At 38.4% G+C, this 22,651-nt stretch overlaps 1 protein-coding gene across 1 annotated transcript in view; it reads right to left on the bottom strand.

The window, feature by feature from the left end:
• Ola1 (Obg like ATPase 1) overlaps window positions 1-22,651 on the bottom strand; it is a 120,296-nt gene that overhangs the window by 88,231 nt on the left and 9,414 nt on the right. The window contains exons 3-4 of the mRNA XM_021192062.2: window positions 19,406-19,549; window positions 16,943-17,070 (exon numbers count right to left, since the gene is read on the bottom strand). Coding sequence (XP_021047721.1) covers window positions 16,943-17,070; window positions 19,406-19,549 — 272 coding nt within the window. The remainder of the gene's footprint in view (window positions 1-16,942; window positions 17,071-19,405; window positions 19,550-22,651) is intronic.

Here is a 22,651-nt window from a genome sequence, read left to right on the forward strand (position 1 = left end):
TCACTCTGTAGACCAGGCTGGCCTCAAACTCAGAAATCCGACTGCCTCTGCCTCCCAAGTGCTGGGATTAAAGGCATGAGCCACCACGCCCGGCTACTAGTACAATTTTAAAAATACATTCATTTTTATTTTTATTAACAGTATCTACATTTGACCACCAACTGCTGAAAACATCACACTTCTCAGATTTAAATATACATCAGAAATCCAGTTAGTGAGGTGGGGAGTGGAAAGGGACAACTAACATGAAAAAAACCTTTGAGAAAGTCATGTGGGAAACCTACTATTGCAGAAGCATGCATATGCATATACATATTTTGCTTAGTTATTTGTCAATAACTAAATATAAATATATATATATATAAAACATATACATCATGGTGGTTTAAATATGCTCGGTCCATAAAAAGTGCTACTACCATTGGGAGGTGTGGCCTTGTTGGAGGAAGTACATCAATGTGCATGCCCTGGGCTTTGAAGGCCTCTGGTGCTCAAGCTCCACCCCCTGTGCGAGATACTCTTTCCTGGTTGCCTTCAGATCAAGATGAGCTCCTTCTCCAGCACGGGTCTGCCCTGGACACTGCCATGCTTCCTGCCATAATGAAAATGAACTGAACCTCTGGCACTGTAGCACATCCTCAGTTAAATGTTATCTTTATAAGAAGAGCTGCTTTGGTCATGGCGTCTCTTCTCGGCATAGAGACCCTTCCTAAGACATATATATATATATATATATATATATATATATATATATATAGTGATATAGTGATATATACATATAGTGATGAAGATAGAGAAGGAAAGGGGGAAGAGACAGGGAGGGAGGTAAGAACCTATTGCAGAGTCATGGACAATGGAGAAATCAAGTAATAATGACCTGGAAGTCTCACCCCTACTTTCACAGTGGTAGAAGATGTTGTCCACACTAGCAGAGAAAAAAAAAATCAATAATAAAATATATCTTATGCAGCTGTGAATCCTGCAAGGTACAATAATCGCTGACCTAGAAGGATATACCCACTGTGTAGTAGTGGCACAATTGTTATGAGAGTAATCAAATGACTTTCTGACCAGACTTAAATCCCATTTCATAAGACATGACCATATGTCTGCCCATAACCAGGGGCAAAAAGCTCTGGCTACACAGACACCTTGGAGAGAACCTATTACTGTTATTCTGCTAAAAGGACATAGTATTAAACCAATTCCTAATGACTTGTCATTACACCCAAAGATTAGTGAACCTCATTGGTGAAGCTTTTTTGTATGCAGTAGATAGTATGTAATACAGTGACCCACAACTGGTAACATGAGAAAAAAGACTGCAGGAGTGCTCAGCCCTAAACAACATCATACTACCTCCTCTCAAGGTGCAGAGATCCTTGTAGAAAAGGGAACAAAGACTTTAAGAACCTGAAAGAGTGAACTACTATAATAGAATCGTGTTTTCAGGATCCAACAGAACAACTGCACATATGAACTTACAGTGATTGTGAATATTATGCACAAGATCTGTGCAAAATCAAGCCAGATAAAATCCCAGCATTGGAGGAAGAGAAGTTGGCCTTGAGGTCTAACACCTAGATGAGAAGCTAATGGCAACTGATAACAGCTAGGAGAGGGATGGAGGGAAAGAGACAGAGACAAAGAGAGAAAGACAGAATCACAGAGAGACATAGAGAAAGATAGACACAGAAAGAGAGAAAGACAGAGATAGAGATAGAGATAGATAGAGAGAGAGAGAGAGAGAGAGAGAGAGAATGCAAACGAACACATAAAGTTAGGAGGATGAAGGAGGAACTGGGATGAATAGAGGTTGGTTGGACTTAATTTTAAATAATTTTTCATTAAATTTAAAACTTTTTTTTTTAAATTGGACAGGCAGTGCAGGGAAACCCCTCACATACACAAAATGAAAATAATAAACTTTAAAAAAAACTGGACAGGCAGAATAACACACATCTCTAACCCCAGGAGGCAAAGGCAAGCAGAGTCTCGGAGTTTGAAACCATCCTGGTCACAGGACAAGCGACCTAGCAAGACTCTGTCTCAAGGAAGAAACGAAGAACAAATGAACGCAGGATTTGGTAGCACATGCTACTAGTACTCAGAAGTCAGAGGCAAGTGGAGCTCCATGAGCCCAAGGCCAGCCTGGTCCACACAGTGAGCTCCAGGCCAGCCAAGACTTCATAAGACCACCTCAAAACATCATGTTTATGTGTCTGGGTGTTTTGCTTCATTTATATATGTGCACCATGTGTGTGCTGTGCCTGTGAGAGCCAGTAAAGGGCTTCTGTTAGTATGTTTTCCCTGGTCTCTTATGCCTCATAATTTTCTACTAGAAAAAAATGCCCTGTAGGGACCAGCACAAACTGAAACGCTTTTCATATGCCTTACAGAGTAGATCTTTTTTACATTTTTTACTCTATATTTATGTTGTGTGTATATGTGTGTGTGTGTGCACATGTGTGTGCACCACTGCACACATGTAGAGTCAGAGGACAGCCTGTAGAAGCTGGATCACTCCTTGAAATTTTAAGTGGGTTCTAGAGATTGAACTCAGGTAACCAGGCTTTGGTGGCAAGTGGGAGTTTAGGAGGGGTTGAAGTCTTTGAGCTAGATGCTGAACTGGAGAATGTGTGTGTGACTTGGTGGCAGAGCACTTAGCACCCACAAGAGCCTCTGCACTGGAAACAAGAGGAGTAAAAGGGCTAGATTTGAGATTAGCACTGTTAACTTCAAATTCCTATAAAGAAGACTTGGTTAGGATGCAGTTTGGTTTATTAGTACTGTCCAATCCTATTGTGCATTGACATCTTTCCTTTGCACTGTGACTACTATTTTTCCCTCTACTTAACTCATTAGAAACATGTTACTTTGATGGTAAACAGCAGCTGGAAGGTGAACTACAGTTATTCTGACCAAGTTTTAACCTTGGCCATATAACTCTGGGCCGAGAATGTAGCTTTTTCAACTATCACTAAAGACACAGCTGTGAACCTAACAAACTCCTTGGAAAGTTTATTACTTTCACCCACCCCAACTTTCAGCAGCTGCAATTAATTTTTATCACTGTCCTAAAGCCTTAGGTATTCATTTAATAACAAGAGGCAGAAGGATGGTGACTTTACCATCTTCTCTTTGGTGAACAACACACACTTAAGGGATGTTTCCCACCTTCCATCTCCATGGGTTCTCACCCTACTGCTGGAGCTGAAGAAGGTGACAGAGAACCCTGACTTTGCCACTTTCACTGTAGCCAGCCAATGCTCAGCTTCACTACTCTGTCAGAAGCGCAGAGAAGCTCCTCCTCCCTTGCCCAGGTACTCCTAGCCGTACTTCTAGTACCTCCACTCTCTACACCAGTGTCCATGCCCTCACATTCTGGAGTCAGTCAGGCCTTTTCACTGTAAGGAATGGTACTCCTACCAGCTGTCTACACCCCAGGATATAAACTCAAAATCCTTATAACTTTTTAAAAAGTTTGTTTTCTTTACAGCAAAGTATACTTGTTCAGCAACAATGATACATTTTAGAATTATAACATACAGTAGGGAAAATATTTTCAAAACCATAGCATATTGATTTCTGAAATTTGGAATAATATTTCCATAAATTAAAATTTTTGATTATTTTAAACATATAACAATCTTCATACTACTATTTAAATAACTAAAATTACTTTTTTAAAGAATAAAATATAGGGCTGGAGAGATAGCTCAGCAGTTAAGAGCACTGACTGCTCTTCTAGAAGTCCTGAGTTCAATTCCCAGCAACCACATGGTGGCTCACAACCATCTGTAATATGATCTGATGCCCTCTTCTGGTGTGTCTGAAGACAGTTTCAGTGTACTCACATAAATAAAATAAATCTTAACAACAAAAAAATAAAAACCTTATAAATATTTTTTAAAAGAATAAGATTCCTGTTTGGTAAATTTACAAGGAACTGCAGCCTAGAGAATATTGAAATAATGAAAACTATAAAATTCAGATCTCAGTCAAGTAGTGTAGGTGGTAGCACATGCCTTTAATCCCAGCACTCAGGAGGCAGAGGCAAGTGGATCTCTGAGTTCAAGGACAGCCTGGTCTATAGAGCAAGTACCAGGACAGCCAGGGCTACACAGAGAAACCCTGTCTCTTTATTTAAAAAAAAAAAAAATTCAAAAAATTAAGTAAGATTCAGATCTCCCAGTAAGGTAACATCTCCTCGTAGAAGTCCATGTGGACACTGCCCATTTAATGACTTGTTGAGCAGTGAAATTAAGGGTGATTTTTAAAACACAAAATGCATACTAATGAGTTCACATACATATATATAACACAACTTACTCTGTCTGCTCTCCCTCACCCGACTCTATCTAGGTTCCAGAGGCACCTAGCTATAGTCTTGTTCTTCTTAGACATCCTATCTGCATCTAGGCATCTGGCTTCCATCTGTATTTCCCTTGTTCTAAAGCCTGAATTTTGTAAGACATTAACACCTATGTGTCTGCAATGTAAAACTCTTACCATAAACTACCAGTCGAAGGCAAGAAATAGTTGAAGTTAACTTACATATTGCCATTTTCCTGTATTTCTACTCTCAAAAGTAACATTACTGTAACTCTATTTAGACATCACCAGCACAAATATTCCAGCTCCATGAATAAAAAAAATTTAATATGCTGTCTTCATACAGTGAGTGTGCCAAAATAGAGAACTATCCTTGTAGCAACTCAAGTCCCAGGAACAGATGCACTGATTGGAGCTCTCAGAGCATAATTCGGGTTGTCTCTGGGGCCTTCTAAGCAGATGTGGTTCCTATGACTCATTTAGCCGTTCTGAACCAATGTCCACTATATTACACTGCTCACATCACAGCAGCCAAGGAGCCAAAAGCAAATCTTACATGTTGCTCATGTTAATAATAAAGCTTCCATTTGAATTTAGCTTGCTTCTAAAAAGGATAAGACATCTTACTTGGAAGTACTTTTTTGTCTTTTAATCATTGAAGACACGCAGGTTTCTATATAGGGACCAGTGTTGCAGTTTACAAAGTCTAATACATCATAGGGTCACAACACTAGCTATTATTAACAAATGTCCCTATTCTGAACTAACCTTTCAGAGTTTATTACAATAAAAGCTAAATACTGGGGGCTGGAGAGATAGCTCAGTCATTAAGAGCACTGACTGCTCTTCCAGAGGTCCTGAGTTCAATTCCCAGCAACCACATGGTGTCTCACAACCATCTGTAATGAGATCCGATGCTCTCTTCTGATGTGTCTGAAGACAGGGACAGTGTACTCAGATACATAAAATAAATAATTTTTTTAAAAAAAGCAAAATACTGACATTCTTAAGGTTTTTTTTTTTTTACAAAGTACAAGCAATTAATTAGTACAAAATTAACTAAGCAATTTTCAATTATTTCTAAAACCTGTTCACAGAAATAATTATCTGAAGAAAATACTTGAAAATTTAGATAATGTTAATATTCTAAGGTTCTTAACAATGCAAATAAATTAAAACCAGAATTATTTAACAAATCAAGAGAGAAATTCAGATTCAAAAAAGACATTGGTAAAGTTTCTACCCATGTAGACAGCAATGCAGAGTTAATGTTGGTGCAAGTATAAAAGAAGTTAGCTAACAGTCTAAATATTATCCCAACATCAATCTTAAACCTTAATTGAATAGTTATACTGCAGCACATTTTAGCAGAAGTTTGAAAATTAGAATACCATTAAAATGATAGTCAATGTTTGTTTAAAGCAATAAACCCATCAGAAATCAAACTGTACAATTGAAGGATGTTTCACATATGCATGTTTATAATCTGTTACTAACACATACTAAATGAAGATCAACTTTAAAATTAGAAAAATATAAATACAATAAATGTAAGTTATAACATATAAATATAAACCATGTTTTTACTTGCTACCAAAATTAGAGACTTTTTTAAATAAAACTATCATGTTAAATAGCAGTCAACAGCTACATACATTTAGTCAACAAATTTGGGTCCTTCCATTTAGAGGTTGCAACTGATATTATTCTAGTGTGTAATACTTTAATTGTATAAAACAAAGCTGGTATCACAAATACAAAGGAACATCTTACAAAACAAGCACAAGTCACTTCTGTACTTGCCCCAATGACTGACAAGGGATGAGCACTTGGCTCGAATGTATATACTATGCACATAACACAACAGGTGACTATAGAAATAAACATAAAGAGAAGAGAAGCCTTTATCACTTCATGATCAACATTTTTATAATATAATTTCTTAGAATATTTGCTATAATCTTTACACAATGAAACATTTCATGAACAGAGAAATACAGTATTCTCAACCTAAAAAAGAAAAGGCAAACCAGACCAACCAGAGTTAAATTCTGGGATAAAACTATTTGTATGAGACAGTGTACTGACATATTGCCAAATATTCTATAATAATTCAAGCTACATATACAAACTTTTAAAAAACACATCCTTATAAGACAGGGAAAAGTAGCCATGTAGAGAAGTTGGAGGCCAGTTTCAACTGTAAATTCACAGCCAAACTGGGCTACATAAGATACTGTCTCAAGCCAAGTATGGTGGTGCACGCCTTTAATCCCAGCAGTCAGGAAGCAGAAGCAGGTGGATCTCAGTGAGTTCAAGGCCAGCCTGGTCTACATAGCAAGTTTCAGAACAGCCAGAGATATTACACAGGAAAACAACCCTGGAGAGAGAGAGAGAGGGAGAGAGGGAGGGAGGGGGACAGGGAAGGAGGGAGGGGGTGGATGGATGGATGGAGGGACAGACAAACAGACTCTGTCTCATAAAACCAAAAATGTTAATTAACTAGTATCTGCATACTGTTACTGGTGCTGGACAAAACCTTCCTTTTAAAGCAAAGTTACTGGGAAGATGGAGTAGGTATAAAGTACTTGCTGTACAATCCTAAGGACCTGAGTTCAGATTCTCAGTAACCACATAAATTCTAAGAGGACACGATGACCCCACTATATCCCAGCCTTCTGTAGGCAGGGATGGGATTCCCAGAGCAAGCTGGCTAGTGGAACTACATGAATAGGTAAGCTGTGGGTTCAAGTAAGAGATCCTGCCTCAACATGCAAGATAAAGAACAATCAAAGAAGACATCAGATGTCAAACTGTAGCCCCAACACAAATGTGGGGATAAATGCCTGTCCTGCACACACCCATGGGCTCATATACATAGGACCATGAATTCACATGAGTGTACACACACAGACACATTAACAAACAAGCAAAACAAACAAACAAGACAATCATAAGCATTGCCCAGCTGGAAGAGCAGCCCAGGGCAGAGCAGCAGACTTTGAAAGGGAAAGAGGTGCTATTCATCACATTAGGGACCAGGGGGACCAGAAGAGGGTAGGGCTGCCCAGAGAAATATCAAGAAAAGACTTACAACCTCCCCCACACTCCCTTGTGCCAGAACCCCAAGAACACTGAGGCTATAAGGACCCCTTCTCCCACAAAAGCACCCGCAGCCTGTTAGAGACAGAGGGATCTGAGAACTTCACATTTTTCAGCTCAGTGAAGGAATGCCAGCAATTCAGTCTGTAACTGTTCTACATCTTTGTACTGGCTAGTTTTATGTCAACTTGACACAGCTGGAGTTACCACAGAGAAAGGAGCTTCAATTGGGGAAATGCCTCCACGAGATCCAGCTGTGGGGCATTTTCTCAATTAGTGATCAAGGGGGGAGGTCACGTGTGGGTGGTGCCATCTTTGGGCTGGTAGTCTTGGTTCTCTAAGAGAGCAGGCTGANCAAGCCAGNGGANGCAAGCCAGTAAAGAACATCCCTCCATGGCNTCTGCATCAGCTCCTGCNTTCTGACCTGCTTGAGTTCCAGTCCTGACTTCCTTGGTGATGAACAGCAATGTAGAAATGTAAGCTGAATAAACCCTGCCCTCCCCAGCTGCTTCTTGGTCGTGATGTTGTGCAGGGATAGAAGCCCTGCTAGAGACAGTCTTGTTTTCTGGATTGTACCTCACTCTCACATCTCATGGCGCTTGCTCCTGTCTGTGCACTGCTCAACTAGGTTCTAAGACTGCTGCTTGTGGTTTCCACACACAGTTTACTAGAAGGCCTTTTCAGCTACCTCTTTCCTGTCTTCCTCATCTTTATCCACTCTGTTTTTACTTCTTAATTTCATTATACAACTTTAGCAACCTCTAAATCATGTTTCCTAACAGTCCCCAGCATTCCCCTCCCAGCTACTTTATCCATCTGAAATATTTTTTTTCTTTTCAGAGTCAATCTAATAGTTAATCCTTATTTTACCCACCATACTTCCCTTCCATACCTCATCTTACTAACTAAAATCTCAATCTACTCCACCATTGGTAATTTGTTACCACCAGTTACTTGAATCAAGGGATCACTATAACTACTGACTACTAGAGACATCTGCAGAATGGTAATGCCAAGCAGTGTAGTTGGTCTTGAAGTTAATGTTACCACTGCTGTAGGAGAATCATACTTAGCCCACAAAGGAGAGCTGAACCCACCCATGGGAAGCTTACAAAAGAACAGGTTACAGAGGTTGATTCCATTATAACGACAGACAGCACTGATTGATTACCAAAACCAAGCCTGTTCCTGACCTAACAAATGACAGAGTTCTGACAACTAAGAAAAATGTACTTCAAAACTTGATGCTCGCCAGTCGCCTTTAATCCCAGCACTCGGGAGGCAGAGGCAGGCGGATTTCTGAGTTCGAGGCCAGCCTGGTCTACAAAGTGAGTTCCAGGACAGCCAGGGCTATAAGAGAAACCCTGTCTTGAAAAACCAAAAAACAAATTACATTAAAAAAAAAAAAAAAAAAAAAAACAACTTGATGCTTGAAGATCAAGATTCTCCTGGACGTTAGAAGTTGCTCTCACATCCCTGATTAATTTAAACTCATTACTGATACAAGAATTACAAAGTGACCCCTACAGTTGGCTATTTTGGGCAGAAGACAGGAATTGAGACCTCCAAGTTATGTCAGAAAAAAATATTTTAAAAAGATAAGAATGCTCCAATCACCTAAAATATAAGACCACCAAGGATATAAAAATATATCCAATTAAACTGCAAATAGCTAGTAGACTAAACAGTTTCATACAGCATTGCAATTTAAAGCAGAAGAAACTATTTCTGCTATAGTATTTCCCATAGTAAACAGAGGCTGGTTACTAGAATTCCATGTATATGTAGATGAGAACTACTGCAGAATTATTGATTCCATTGAATTTGTTCTGAAGAAACAAAGAAAACATATGGGGTTTTGTCAAATTATTTGCTGAAGTCTAATACTAGATTAATTTAATAAATACTACTGAAAAAGATAATTACAGAACCCAAGGGGGAACACTCCATTATTTTAGAATACAATCAAAGACAACTTTATATTGGCAATTTGTGTCCTGGCAAGAATGTGTAATTCATTTAAAACTTCTAAATGACAAGCTTATGAAGGGGGGAAGGTGGACTCTTGAAAACAGAAATTTATGTTCATGGTAATTAAAGGTGATTTACTAACATATAAACACCTAACTTAACCTAAGGGGGTAGGGCAATTGAATGAAGGCAGTTTTACCTTCTCATTTAGCAGTTCAATAAAGCAGTAGTGCCTTGAGGGCTGTAACTCCAAATAAACTAAAAAGGCAACTTAAATCTGGAGTCCCACCTTTCGCTCTGATTAGCCAAGTGCCCACAACAAAACTAAAGGAGTTCTCTGGAACTGTGTTGGTAAAGCTCTAACTAAACAATTGTGACATATGAAATTCAAACAGATATAGGGAAGTAGTAATATTAAACAGAAAGAAGACACATCTGCCATTAATAATTCAGGAGAAAGGATAAGGGCCTTTATTTCCCCTTGCCAAAAATTCTAACCATCTGCACAGAAACTATCTTTACAGGATCTGATCTTAGCTCTGTGTCCATAAGAACTGGGCTGGCCAGCTTAAGAGGGGAAAAAACCAAGAGGGAAGTATACTTAGCAAATGCTTACAATCCTATCTGGAGAGGAAAGAGGAAAGTATTTTCTAAGGATTAAGACTGCATATTCAGAAACAAAAAGAACCAGCAACAAAAGCCCAAGGCACAGGCAGGTAGTGGCAGTGCACACCTTTAATCTGGGAGCATTTGGGAGGCAGAAGCAGGTGGGTCTGGTCTAGATAAGGAGTTCCAGGATAGCCAAAACTACAGAATAGGGAGAGCCTGTCATTAACTAAATAACTAATTAATTAAAGATACATGGTAAAACTGGCAGTTATTCTAAAATCTGAAATGCTGTATTTCCTAAAATAGACTCTTACTTTAGGAAATAAGCACTGAAAATAAAATTAAAAAGAATAAATTACTAGCCAAAAAGAAGTCTTGAGCTTAGTATTATAATTATTATGCTATAATAAAAGCATTTCTATGTTCCAAAACTGGCACACTTTACATTTGCAAGGGGCATCCAGCATCATACTGATAACCCAGCCCTCTGTGATATGTGTAACACTGGGGAGAGTGGCGAGGAGCTGGTTTCTGAGGAGGAACAGGAAGCACTCAAATGGCCATCTCTGAGCTTATAACACTTCTCTCACCCTACCACCACCATCTTCCTTCTTCCACAAGAGGAATATGAATTTTCTTTGCTGACTTTCAAACTTGTGTCATGCATCTCTCTCAAATTAGCTACAACACATTACACAGCGAATGTCTTTGCCATTCATGGCTTTCATTCTCCCATCTCAAAAACAATCTTTTTAAAGCTTTGAAAAATGAGGATAATAGTAATGTTTCAAAACTCAAAATCTGTGTGGCAAAATCTGGAAACTTCTCATCAACGTTCCACTCAAGTGTGAGTTGTGGAACCCCCTCCCTCCCTCCCTTCCTTCCCTTTTTTCCTTTCCTTTCTTCCTTCCTTCCTATCTTTTTTGTTTGTTTGTTTTTGGTTTTTCGAGACAAGGTTTCTCTGTGTAGCCCTGGCTGTCCTGGAACTCACTCTGTAGACCAGGCTGGCCTCCAACTCAGAGATCCGCCTGCCTCTGCCTCCCAAGTGCCCTCCTTCCTATCTTGAGCCTCCACACTGCTGATATTAACTGTTCATCCACTTTCAGTTTTCTTCCATCAAGTGTCTTTACATTCCTTTACATGCCTGTGAGGGTATGCACTTTCTTGAATAATAACAGTAATAATGCATACATTACTTTAAAATATAAGTTTATTCTTTAATCTTGATATTCACATAACCTAATCATTATCTTTGTAACTTATTTTGATACTTTTGTCATTAATTTTATGTGGCATTGATTAAGCTGGCACTTATTACAGGCACGTTTTCTGTTTTTTCCTTTCTTTTTTTATGTGTGTGTGTGTATTAAATTAGGAAAGGTCTACCAGATATAATAATTAAATTCCTGTCACCTCCTCCAACTTCCTTCTCCCACAAGAGGAATACAAATTTTCTTTGCTGGCTTTTAAACCTGTGTATTGCATACCTCTCAAAAGCTACAACACACTACACAGCAAATGTCTTTGCCATTCATGGCTTTCATGCCCCCTCACCCTTTGCATGCACATTCAGAGATCAGAAGCTGATAGATACCCTGTACTGCTTCTCTCACCCTCTACTATGTGAGTGTGTGTGTGTGCATATGTGTATGCTGGTTCACATGCGTGCACATGTGAGGACAGAGGCTACAGTTTTATTTTTCCTCAATTACTCTCAACTTTTTACTTTTCAGAAAGAGTCTGTCAGGGACCTTGAAGATCACTGACTCCTCTAGATTAGCCAGAAGGCAAATGAGCTTCAGGGGTCTGCTTCAAGACACTGAAAAAGGAAATCAAAAAAGATGGAAAGACATCCCATGTTCCTGGAGTCACCGAATGCTTGGGGGGGAGGGGGGCTATACTACCAAAGTTAACTTACTTATTTAAACTCTAATGTCACATTTCACAGATTTAAGAAAAACAACTCAGGAATTCCTATGGAACCACAAAAAACCATGAATAACCAAAGGTAGGAACACTGCTAAGGCATTATAATACTTGGCCTCTAATTAGACTACAGAGCTACAGTGACAAAGACAACCTGGTACTGGTATAAAAACGGATGGGTAGGCAAATGGATCACACTAGAGGACCCAAAACTGAAACAACCAAAAAAGTTATGCCTACATAATTTTGACAAAGGAGACAAAAAACATATGCTGGATAAAAACAGCCTGTTCAACAGTACTGGCAAATCGTGATTTCTTTGACCTGGTACAATTCAAAATTAATCAAGGACCTTAATTTAAAACCTGAAATGCTGAAACTTCTAGAAATCCAAAGAAGTTTCTTCAAGACACAGGAGGAGGCAAGAAATTCCTAAGCAGAAGATGTAGCCCAGGAGCCAGCCTAAACTATAAACAGATGAGACTGCGGTGGGAACTGGAAAACGGCTCACCGTCAAGAGCCTGTACTGCGTGAAGGAACTCTAGAACAGAGACCCGCACACCAACAGGGTTAGATTATGACCCTAAAGCTAGCATGACATTTGTACCTTTCAAGCATTACAAACACACATAACACATACACACTCTCTGGACCACATAAACACAATATACAATGGAGCAATGTATTTACTAACTAGGCATTACAGAAAGTTTTCCAATAGATTCCCTCCTGGGAAGCAGGAGAGGCTACACATGGCTCAACTGCCAGGATGTTTATCTAGCATGCACAGAATCCTACCTCTGATCCCCAGCACAGCACACACCAGGAGTCTATAATCCCATGCACTCAGAAAGTCAAAAGGATCAGGAGTTTAGGGTCATCTTTGGCTATAGATTGAGTTCAAAGCCAGCTTAGAGCTATATGACTGTCTACCTTGAAAAAACACAAAATCAAAAAATCAAAACCCCAGGATGCTATTGAGATGCATTAATAGGGGAGAGGATAAGGAATTTTCGGGGGGAAAAGTAGAAAAGAAGATAACATTTGAAATGTAAATAAAGAAAATATCTAATAAAAAAAGAAGCATTAGATATAAAAGTTAAAAAACAAAAATCATAAAGTAAATAAGAATAATACTTACTTTCAATTTGTAATCAATGTATATCTATATACCCTACTATTATAGATTTTAAACCTGTTTTATGCATTTTACAAAAATTTGTATTAGAAAATTAAAACTCTCATAGGAGTAGAAAAAGAGCCTAGATATGCCTATCAGAATTTTAAATGTGTGTTATATCCCTCACTAATCTTTCTGCTTGCTAAGTCTCTCTTTGAGAAATATCAAAGATATACAAAGAAGACAACCATGATAAGAATATTCATTAGCAACAACATCTGCAATTTTTAAAAGTTTTACATAATAAATAAATAGGAAGCTATTCAGCAACCCATGAACAATGATGTAGTAGTTAAATAATAATGAAATAAGTCAGTCTCAAAAGGAGGAAATACTGTATGATCCATTGACTCAAGATAATTAAGTCAAATTCAGCCTGGCCATGGTGATATTTGCCTTTAATCCCAGCAGAGACAGGCAAATCTCTGAGTTGGAGGCCAGGCTGATCTACAGAGTGAGTTCCAAGACAGCCAGGACTACACAGAGAAACCCCATCTCAGGAAAAAAAACCAAAAAACCAAAAAACCAAAAGGCAATCAAATTCAGAGAAAGCAGGGCAGTGGCACTGGAGCTGGAGGAGTAAGCAGTTCTGACGAGTAATGTTGGGAAGTGCTCAGCTTCAGTTGGAGAAGGTTAAAGGGGCTGGAGACATGGCTCACTGGTTAAGAGCATTTACTGCTCTTGCAGAGGACAGGGTTGGTTCCTAACACTCATATGGAGGTTCAAAAGCATCTGTAATCCAGGTCTAAAAGAGCTGCCACCCTCTTGTGACCTCTGTGGTCAACAGGAAATGTCTGTGGTCAACACAACGTGCATATACATATATGAAAGTCAAACACCTATACAGATAAAATAAAATTTGGGGGTTTGAGAAATGACTCATCAAGTAAAAGCACTGTTGCTCCTGCAGAGAACCTGAGTCTGACTCCTAGCACTGACATGACAGCACATAACCATGGATACCTGAGGTCCAGGGGATCTAATGCTACCTCTGACCTCCATGAACCAGGCAACCATACAGTGCACAGACATACAATGTAAGCAAAATATGCATCTTAAAAAATCTAGAAGAAAGCATAATTAGCATGAATATTTTCTTAAAGTCTGTAAAAATGGATGGTGATACTGGTTACCTAACAATTGGAACACACTTAATACACTGAACTTCACTCATAACAGTGATTAAAATAGCAAATATGCATATTAGCACAATTTTTAATACTAGGAAAAGAGAAAATATATGTCATTTACAATCTACATTTACATGGGCATGGTGGCATATGCCTTTAATCCCAGCATTCAGATCTCCATTCAAGACCAGCCTGGTCTACATAGCGAGTTCTAAACCAGTTAGAGCTACATGGTAAGACCATATCTCAAAAAAATATATAAAATAAAACCTATACTCACAAAAAAGCAGCATTATAAACAATAGTTTATATGTGCTAACATAAGACATCTCATATTTCAACTACTAAATAAATGATTATGTAGATAGTGTAACACTGCTACACTTATTTTACATGGAAAACTATGGTTCAGAAATGCAGATTGTATTTTCAGTTTTATAACTATTAGTGGGAGCCAATGGTAACAATCAGATTCTATTGATTCTAAAACATATACTTATGCTGAGAGTATCAGGGTATGGGCCAGTGGTAGGACTAGCATGCAGTGGCCTAGGATCAATCAGATCCCTTGATCTCTCTCTCTCTCTCTCTCTCTCTCTCTCTCTCTCTCTCTCTCTCTCTCTCTCTCACACACACACACACACACACACACACACACACACACNTCTCTCTCTCTCTCTCTCTCTCTCTCTCTCTCTCTCTCACACACACACACACACACACACACACACACACACACATACACACACACACACACACAGTTCAATAAAACTATTTTATCTCCAATGTAACTAACACGATCATCATTTCCTTTTCATGGTCTCTTTAACCGACCTTTCTTGGAGCTGGAGCAGGCCTCAGTGAGCCCCTAAACAGTTAGTTATCTTATGGAACTCTGAATCACTTGTATTTCTGCTTCAAAGTAAATGAAGAATCTGGCAATTTATTTTACTTTAAAATGTTGCTTCAGTTCATGTAAATGACTAACCTAAAAAGGCATTTTGAATAATTAGCTTCAAAAGATTTAAAAATAAACAAACTGGTACAAACAGATGTTCCCAACAATAAAATCTTCCACAAAAGTAATATACACTAAGCATAAGAGACATCTTATTTTCAAAAGCAGTTTAATCTACTAAATAATTCTTTGGAATAAGAATTTCAAGTGTTTTTTATAAATACCAGACACTTTTCTTTGGGGGTAGGGCATTGCTGGGAATAAAACATAGTTTTTGGACATTCTAGGCAAATTCCCTACCACCAAGCTATACACCCATCCCTAATAAGAATTATTTTGTTTTGGTTTTGTGTGTGTGTTTAAGATTTACCCTATTTTTAATTATGTGCATTATATATCTGTGTATGAGTTTGCACACGTACAAAGGAGTCACTGGAGACCAGCGGTGTCAGATCACCTGGAACTAGAGTTGCAGGTGGCTGTAAGCAACCTGATGTAGGTTCTAGGAACCAAACGAGGGTCCTCTAAAGATCAGTGCATGTCCTGAACTGCTGAACCATCTCTCCAGACTCCTAATATGAATTTTTAATAAACCAGCATCTCCTTTAATGATTGCAGGTAAACTAAACAAGCAGTCTGAATGTTTATGTGTGCCCACTTGTGGTAAGTGTTCATGTGTGTGAGGGGCCTATATAAGGCCAGTGTGTATAAAAGCCAGAAGCTGACCTCAGACAACTTCTTCAGTCATGCTCTACCTTCTTTCTCGGATAAGGTCTCTCACTGAACCCAAAGCTCACTGACTGGCTGCAGTGGCTACCACCCGAAAATTATGTCTGTCGCCATGGCGCCAGCACAGGACATAGCTCACACCATAGTCCTAAACCCATAAAATTATCAAATCTCATGAGTTTTTTTGTTTTTCTTTGTTTTTGTTTTTGTTCTTTTGGATTTTTAAGATGTGTGCATGTTTATATGTATGTATCCCACATGTGTGAAGGTGGCTGTTAAGGCCAGAGAAAGGCCCCAGATGCTCTAGAGCTAGAAAAAGGGAAGTTCTTAGGCACCCGATAAGAGTGCTGTGAACCAATCTCAGGTCCTCTGGAAGAACAGAAGCACACTTAACCTCTAAGCCATCTCTCCAGCCTAAATCATACATGTTCCATTCAGCAACACAAATGAGATAAAACAGTTTACCTAACAGGACTTAAAGACTCAAAACATTGTATTTTAGCCCAAATCTCCAAAGTTTGTGTGCCATGGACCTGGCACAGGCACTGAATGAAGGTGTAGCACCAAGGGTTATGCTGGTGTCTAGGATGCTATCTTCAACATCTCAACCTCAGAGCATAACAAGAAAACCCCTCGCAAGAACCCCTGCCACTACTGAACTGAAATGTTATGGAAAGCCTTGTACAGAGCTCTTCTTACCCAAGCATGCACAGCTCTGGGCTCAACCCAGCACAAAAGTCAAATTGCCTTTATAATCCCCAAGTCAGTTCACACAGAAACACCCCATGTCCCTAATTCAGAACAAGGGATAACCTTCAACCAGACTGTATCATGCACTTGCTATTCAGCAACCTTATGGAGAATGACAGGGACATTAAAGTTAGAAACAGTAAACAAATTTATGATTCATCTTGCAAAACAAAGCTATCTTCTATAAACCACTCACTTCTATTTGTGCAATATAGAAAAATATTATCTTAATAAATAAACAACTGTACTTACGCGTTAGATGAAAAATCCCATCACAGGCACTAATATGAGATAAAAAGGCATTCCCCAAGCCCTGCCCATTGTGAGCTCCTTTTACAAGGCCAGCAATATCCACTACATTTAGGAAAGCAGGAATCTTGCTGAAATACAAAAGATAATTTTATTATAAAGAACCTGCTTATCAACTAACTGAATTCTACAAACATTTCACATAAATTAACTATCTACCCAGCTTTTTTTTTAATGTAGGTTCAGGAGACTGAACTTGGGTGTTACGCTTGCATGGCAAGAATCTTACCCACGGACCATTTCCACAGCCCACATTAAGAATTTCTTACCTAGGGAAATGAGGGAGGAAACTATTTTATTTCTGAAATTGAAACTCCCATCAGTAATATTGCTAAAAACTCCATTGGCACATGCACCTATCAAGTACCAAAATCAAGAAGGTAGCCAGATGTACCTGGGATTCAGCAGAAGCTAAGGTTAAAAACAGAAACCTGATAGTTATTAGCAGTTCAAAATAGTGAATAAAACTGTTTTCTGAGTCAATACAATAGTGAATGAAAAGTTAGGAAAAAGCTAAAAAGAAAACTAAATTCTCAGTAGCAATAGATAAATAATAAATTTACTGTATATGACATAGTACTAAAAAGGTAACAAAAATGATAGTTTTAATTTGTATTGTTAATCTAGAAATACATTTTTTTAAGTATGCCTTTTACCTTTAATTAGAAAAAGGAAACCTTATTAAGGAGAAAACAAGATAATGCATTACAGGACATGGGGACAAAAGCAGAGAGCATGATGAGAAATGAAAGCTACCTCTTCTCTCCACCCTGTGACAAAACCGGAATATCTACATCAAGAGGTATAAGCTTCTCTACTGTATGCTGAGTGTGCACACAGAAGCATGGGATATGTGCTTTTCCTAGAGTATGAATAACTTCCTGTATTTATTTCTGGGCATATTACAGGACACCAGATCTCTCTAATCCTGCCCAGCACTGTAGAGTTGAGGCTGCCTCTCTCCTTATCGTATTCACCCCTCTCTTCTCCAACACTGAGACTCCTGGTTCCTGTGATCCTCAGTATATCCCAGTGTGTGCTGAATTCCTCTCTGTAGTCCTCCTCTTGACTCCATCAGGCTTCTATCTAATGTGAAGACCTCGCTTGTCTTTGACCATTGTCAGGCTGTACTTCTGACAACAGGCAGTCCTTGTAAGCCCAGCAGCCACCATGCTGCCATCTTGTGCCACTGAATTCCCTCCTAGTATAGACAGACCCCTGTCTCAGACTATATGGCCATATGACACTGCTGAAAATTTCAAAGATATGGAGATACAATAAACCTTTTGAACCTTCTGTTCAAATCTGTTGAAATTTTAGCTATTAAAGGTATGAATTCTTTTAAAAAATTGATTAATGGATGGCCCTTATAGAAATAAAGAAATTGAACAGAAGCTTATCTTCTTAAGTTTAGAAGGTCAAATACTACTTGTATGAAAACACAATAGTAGAACTAAGAATACAATTAGAACCAGGTGTAGTGGTATACACATTTAATCCCAGCACTCAGAAAGCAGAGCCAAGCTAACCTCTATAAATGTGAGGCCAACCTGGTCTATCTACACAGTGAGTTCTAAGCCAGCCAAGGCTGCATAGTGAGACCCTGTCTCAAAACCAAAATGAAACAAAATCAGCATTAACTAACTCACATTTGACCAAGCACAGATCAAAAAGTATTCACAAGAAAGAAACCATAACTGTAATGAGCATGCAAGTTGATTTCCTGTCATTATTCCCTAAACAATAAATTGTACCTATTTATATAACAGTTAAATTACCTGTATAAGTAAACTAGAGAGGACATGAAATATATAGGAGATGGTGCAAAGGCTATAAGCATGAAATAATTACAGCACTTTAGGTGAGCAGCTTTTGATATCTCTGGAGTCTAAGAACCAATTCCCCATTCATGGATACCAAGGAATAACTAATTAGTAAAAATCACCTTAAACAGCTATAGTGTTACATGCCTATAAATTCCAGGCTGAGGCAAGAAGAGTACAGGTTCAAGGCCAGCCTGGGCTACATAGGCAAACCTTGTGTTAAATAAAAATCCAAAAGAAACAAAAATCGTCTAAAAAATTCCACTACCCTGAAATTACTGCCAATAAATTAGAGATTTTCTTTACACACCTCTTCCTATGTATAATGCAGATATATCCTTACAATATTACATGATGAAATCATATAATATAAGCTAACTTCTCCCTCTACTTCAAAATCTCAGAAAAAATAACTGCATTAACAAAGAAGGTCCTTCCTCCTCCCTTTTCTATTCTGCATCGCTGTTATCATCATCCAAAGTCATGCGACATTAAATTTGGAAGAAACTTGATTCTGAACATATCAAATACACGTATTTCCCCATCTATGAGCAAATAAGTCATGGTGTAATGTATTCCTTACCTTGCTGGTTTGTGATACTGGCAGAGAAAGTCGAACCTCTCATCTGGCACAGGCACTCTGCTCTCATTAGGATCAATAGTACAGAATGGGAAGTTTTCTGCTGAAGCCTGACTGTTGGTTAATACATTGAAGAAGGTAGACTTCCTAAAATAAAGGAAAGCACTTTCAGTCAATTCTTAAATTGCTAAAAATAAAAAAAAATCTGAGGCTAAATTCAGAGTGCAGTATTTATAAGAACAAATCTGGGAAAAAGGAAGAAATATTTTTACTAAATATGAAACTTGATAATTTAATTTCATAGGTTATATTCACTGTTTTAGTCTACTTGGAATTTGAAAAGAATGTTCTCAAAGAACCTTTGAAATAGAAGATATCTGGAGTTCCATATACTGTCACAAAACATATTCTTCCCCAATGTACCATTAACATAATGCCAGTATCATTTTACCCATATCTAGCATTACTTCCCTAGCGTGACATACCAAAAGCTAGCACAACTGTTCCCAAAGCATTCCAAATTGAGGAGTGGATACTATTTGTCTCTGAAGAAATAGGTCAGAGCTCATACTAACTTCTAATTGTTACTACACAAGGATTACTGGTAACCCTCAAACTAAATATAAGACTTTTTTGCTATATGTTTTAAATCAAGGTAAAAGTGCATTCATATGGATAATTTTTCAATTATCTGATGCATATCATATGTACTCAGAAGAGGATGCCAACCCATACAACACCAGTCATGCTTTAAAGTATGCAGAGTTTTTACAAAGTGGAGACAAGTCTGAAACAAAATGGGGCTTTTAAGGACTGTGCTCATTTGCTTTGGACGACTGTAGAGACCTCACTACAGTAACTTTCCCTTGCTTCAAAGAGAGGGCACAAGAAATTTAAAGTGAAAATTACTGTTGTTCAATGTTTTTTAGAATTGAGGAAGTGGCTAAGGATCAGTCAGTAATTATAAAGCCAGCCCTTACAAACTCTGGGTAGATGTGATTATGTAAAAATGTTTGCATATGGACTAAATTTCATAAAACAATACTCAAAAAGTAAAATCGTTGAGTTACTATGTGAATTAAATATGATGATTCTCCCTACCCTCCCCCTACAAAATTTTAAAGTAACACTGTCTCTTCAAATGAGGTCTAATTATCTTATATTCATCAGGGAAAAAACCATCTTAACCACAGCACATCAGATTACACTTTTAAACCAAGGAACCAGTCTTATTTTTATTTAATTCTGAGAGCCCTATAAAAACGGGATGAAAAGTAACAATCGAAGCTCATCTTAGTGCTACTAGTAAGAAGTGTGTTTTAACAACAAGATACTGAACGATACCTACCTATCAGTCTTTAAATACTGAGCTTACATCATATTCAGACTAAACATTTCAGAGTCAAGTAAAAACGTGCCAAAATAGACACAAATTACTGCTGCTAGCAACACCACTAGTCAAATCGGTGGCTTTCAAATGCCTGCTGTATTGCATTACAGAGGGTGAAGGTGGACACTGTCAGGCCTATTACAAGATCTACCAGTATTCAAGCCCATGTTTTAAATATGTTCAGATACATGGTATGAAGTCAAGTTTTAGAGATATGAGGCTAGATTCAGGCTCAGCTAAACAACCACAAATTAATGGTGACTTCTGAAGGATTTATAGTGGCAACTCGTAACAACCTAGCAGAAGATGCCTTGAATGAATGTGTATTGTTGATAACCACATTGCCATGGTAAGTAAAGATCAAGGCTTGAACCCACAGGTAAACTGACAAGCCTGTCCCTACATGGGCCAGGCTCTGTAGGATGGGAAAGCTACCCTTGGGGATCCAAGTGCAGAATGACGACTGTGTACAGAAACTAGTGTGTACAGAAACTAAGCCACTACAGCTTACTCTTCCTGAATGCCAACAGCCTGAGACCCTGCCCCTGTGCTGAGGTTCCAGGTTTCTGAAGTAGTAGGTGTGGCTCCATCAAAGCACACACCTCAACTGACCCTAGCTGCTTCTGTCCACATGTGTGTTGTTTCTTTAGTGTTCCTGTCCTTTCTTCATTCCCTTGTCACCCCTAGTCAGAGTTCCAGGACCCAGGCCTCATGAGACACGGTGCTAGGAACAACTTCAAAGCTCTAGGAATAAAATGAATCAGAGGAAATCATTGGCTTCTTTTATAGAAGTGTCCTTTAAGTTCAGTCTTATAAAGACAGATGTCATACTACTTAATTTAAAAAGCTATGTATATCTATAAACATAATCCATTTACTTCCAAAAAAGATGGTAAGGCTTGAGCCAGTGAGAAGGCTCAACAAGTAGAGTGGCCTACCACAGAACCCTGGCAACCTGACTAATCTCTGGCACCATTTGCTAAGATGGATGGCAAGAACTTACTCTATAAAGTTGTTCTCTGACCTCTACACACTCACCAGGGCATGCACACACTCCCACACACATACCATATACATATATGTACAATAATACATATTTTAATTTTTAAGAGTATAAAAGAACATAATTTAAAATATTAATATAAAAACACAGAGAGCAGATACTTTTTTTTATAAAGCTTTATTTATTTATTATATGTAATTACTCTGTACTGTCTTCAGACACTCTAGAAGAGGGCGTCAGATCTTGTTACAGATGGTTATGAGCCACCATGTGGTTGCTGGGATTTGAACTCAGGACCTTTGGAAGAGCAATCGGGTGCTCTTACCCACTGAGCAATCTCACCAGCCCGAGCAGATACTTTTTAAGAGAATTTGCATTTGCATTATGGCCTTTAAATGTCATGCCCATTAAAAATGGTCAAGACTTCTCAGAGAAAAAGCCAGTTTCAGATCTGGCACCAAAAAACAAACAAATAAACAAACAAAATGTAAAATGAGCTGAGTACATGCCTATCAGCCTATTAGCACCTTCCAGGTTAAGGCAGGAGGATCTTGAGTTTGTTTGCTGTCTCAAACACACACACACACACACACACACACACACACACACACACAAAACGAAAAATAACCTGGAATCTCAACTTTTCCCACAAAACAGAAAGAAGCTATTAATAGTCACGAAGCCCTATCAAAATAAATGTATGTCTGCTGTCTCAACTATTTCAGGAAGCTGAGGCAGGAGGATAGCTGATGCTCAGGAGTTAGAAACCAACCTTGGTAATACAACATAATCAAGGTTAAAAAAGAAAAAGAGAGAAAGGAAAAGCTATTCTGGAGCAATTGAAATGGCTGAGCAG

This window comes from Mus pahari, chromosome 3 (assembly GCF_900095145.1).
Source record: "Mus pahari chromosome 3, PAHARI_EIJ_v1.1, whole genome shotgun sequence".
NCBI lineage: Eukaryota > Metazoa > Chordata > Mammalia > Rodentia > Muridae > Mus > Mus pahari.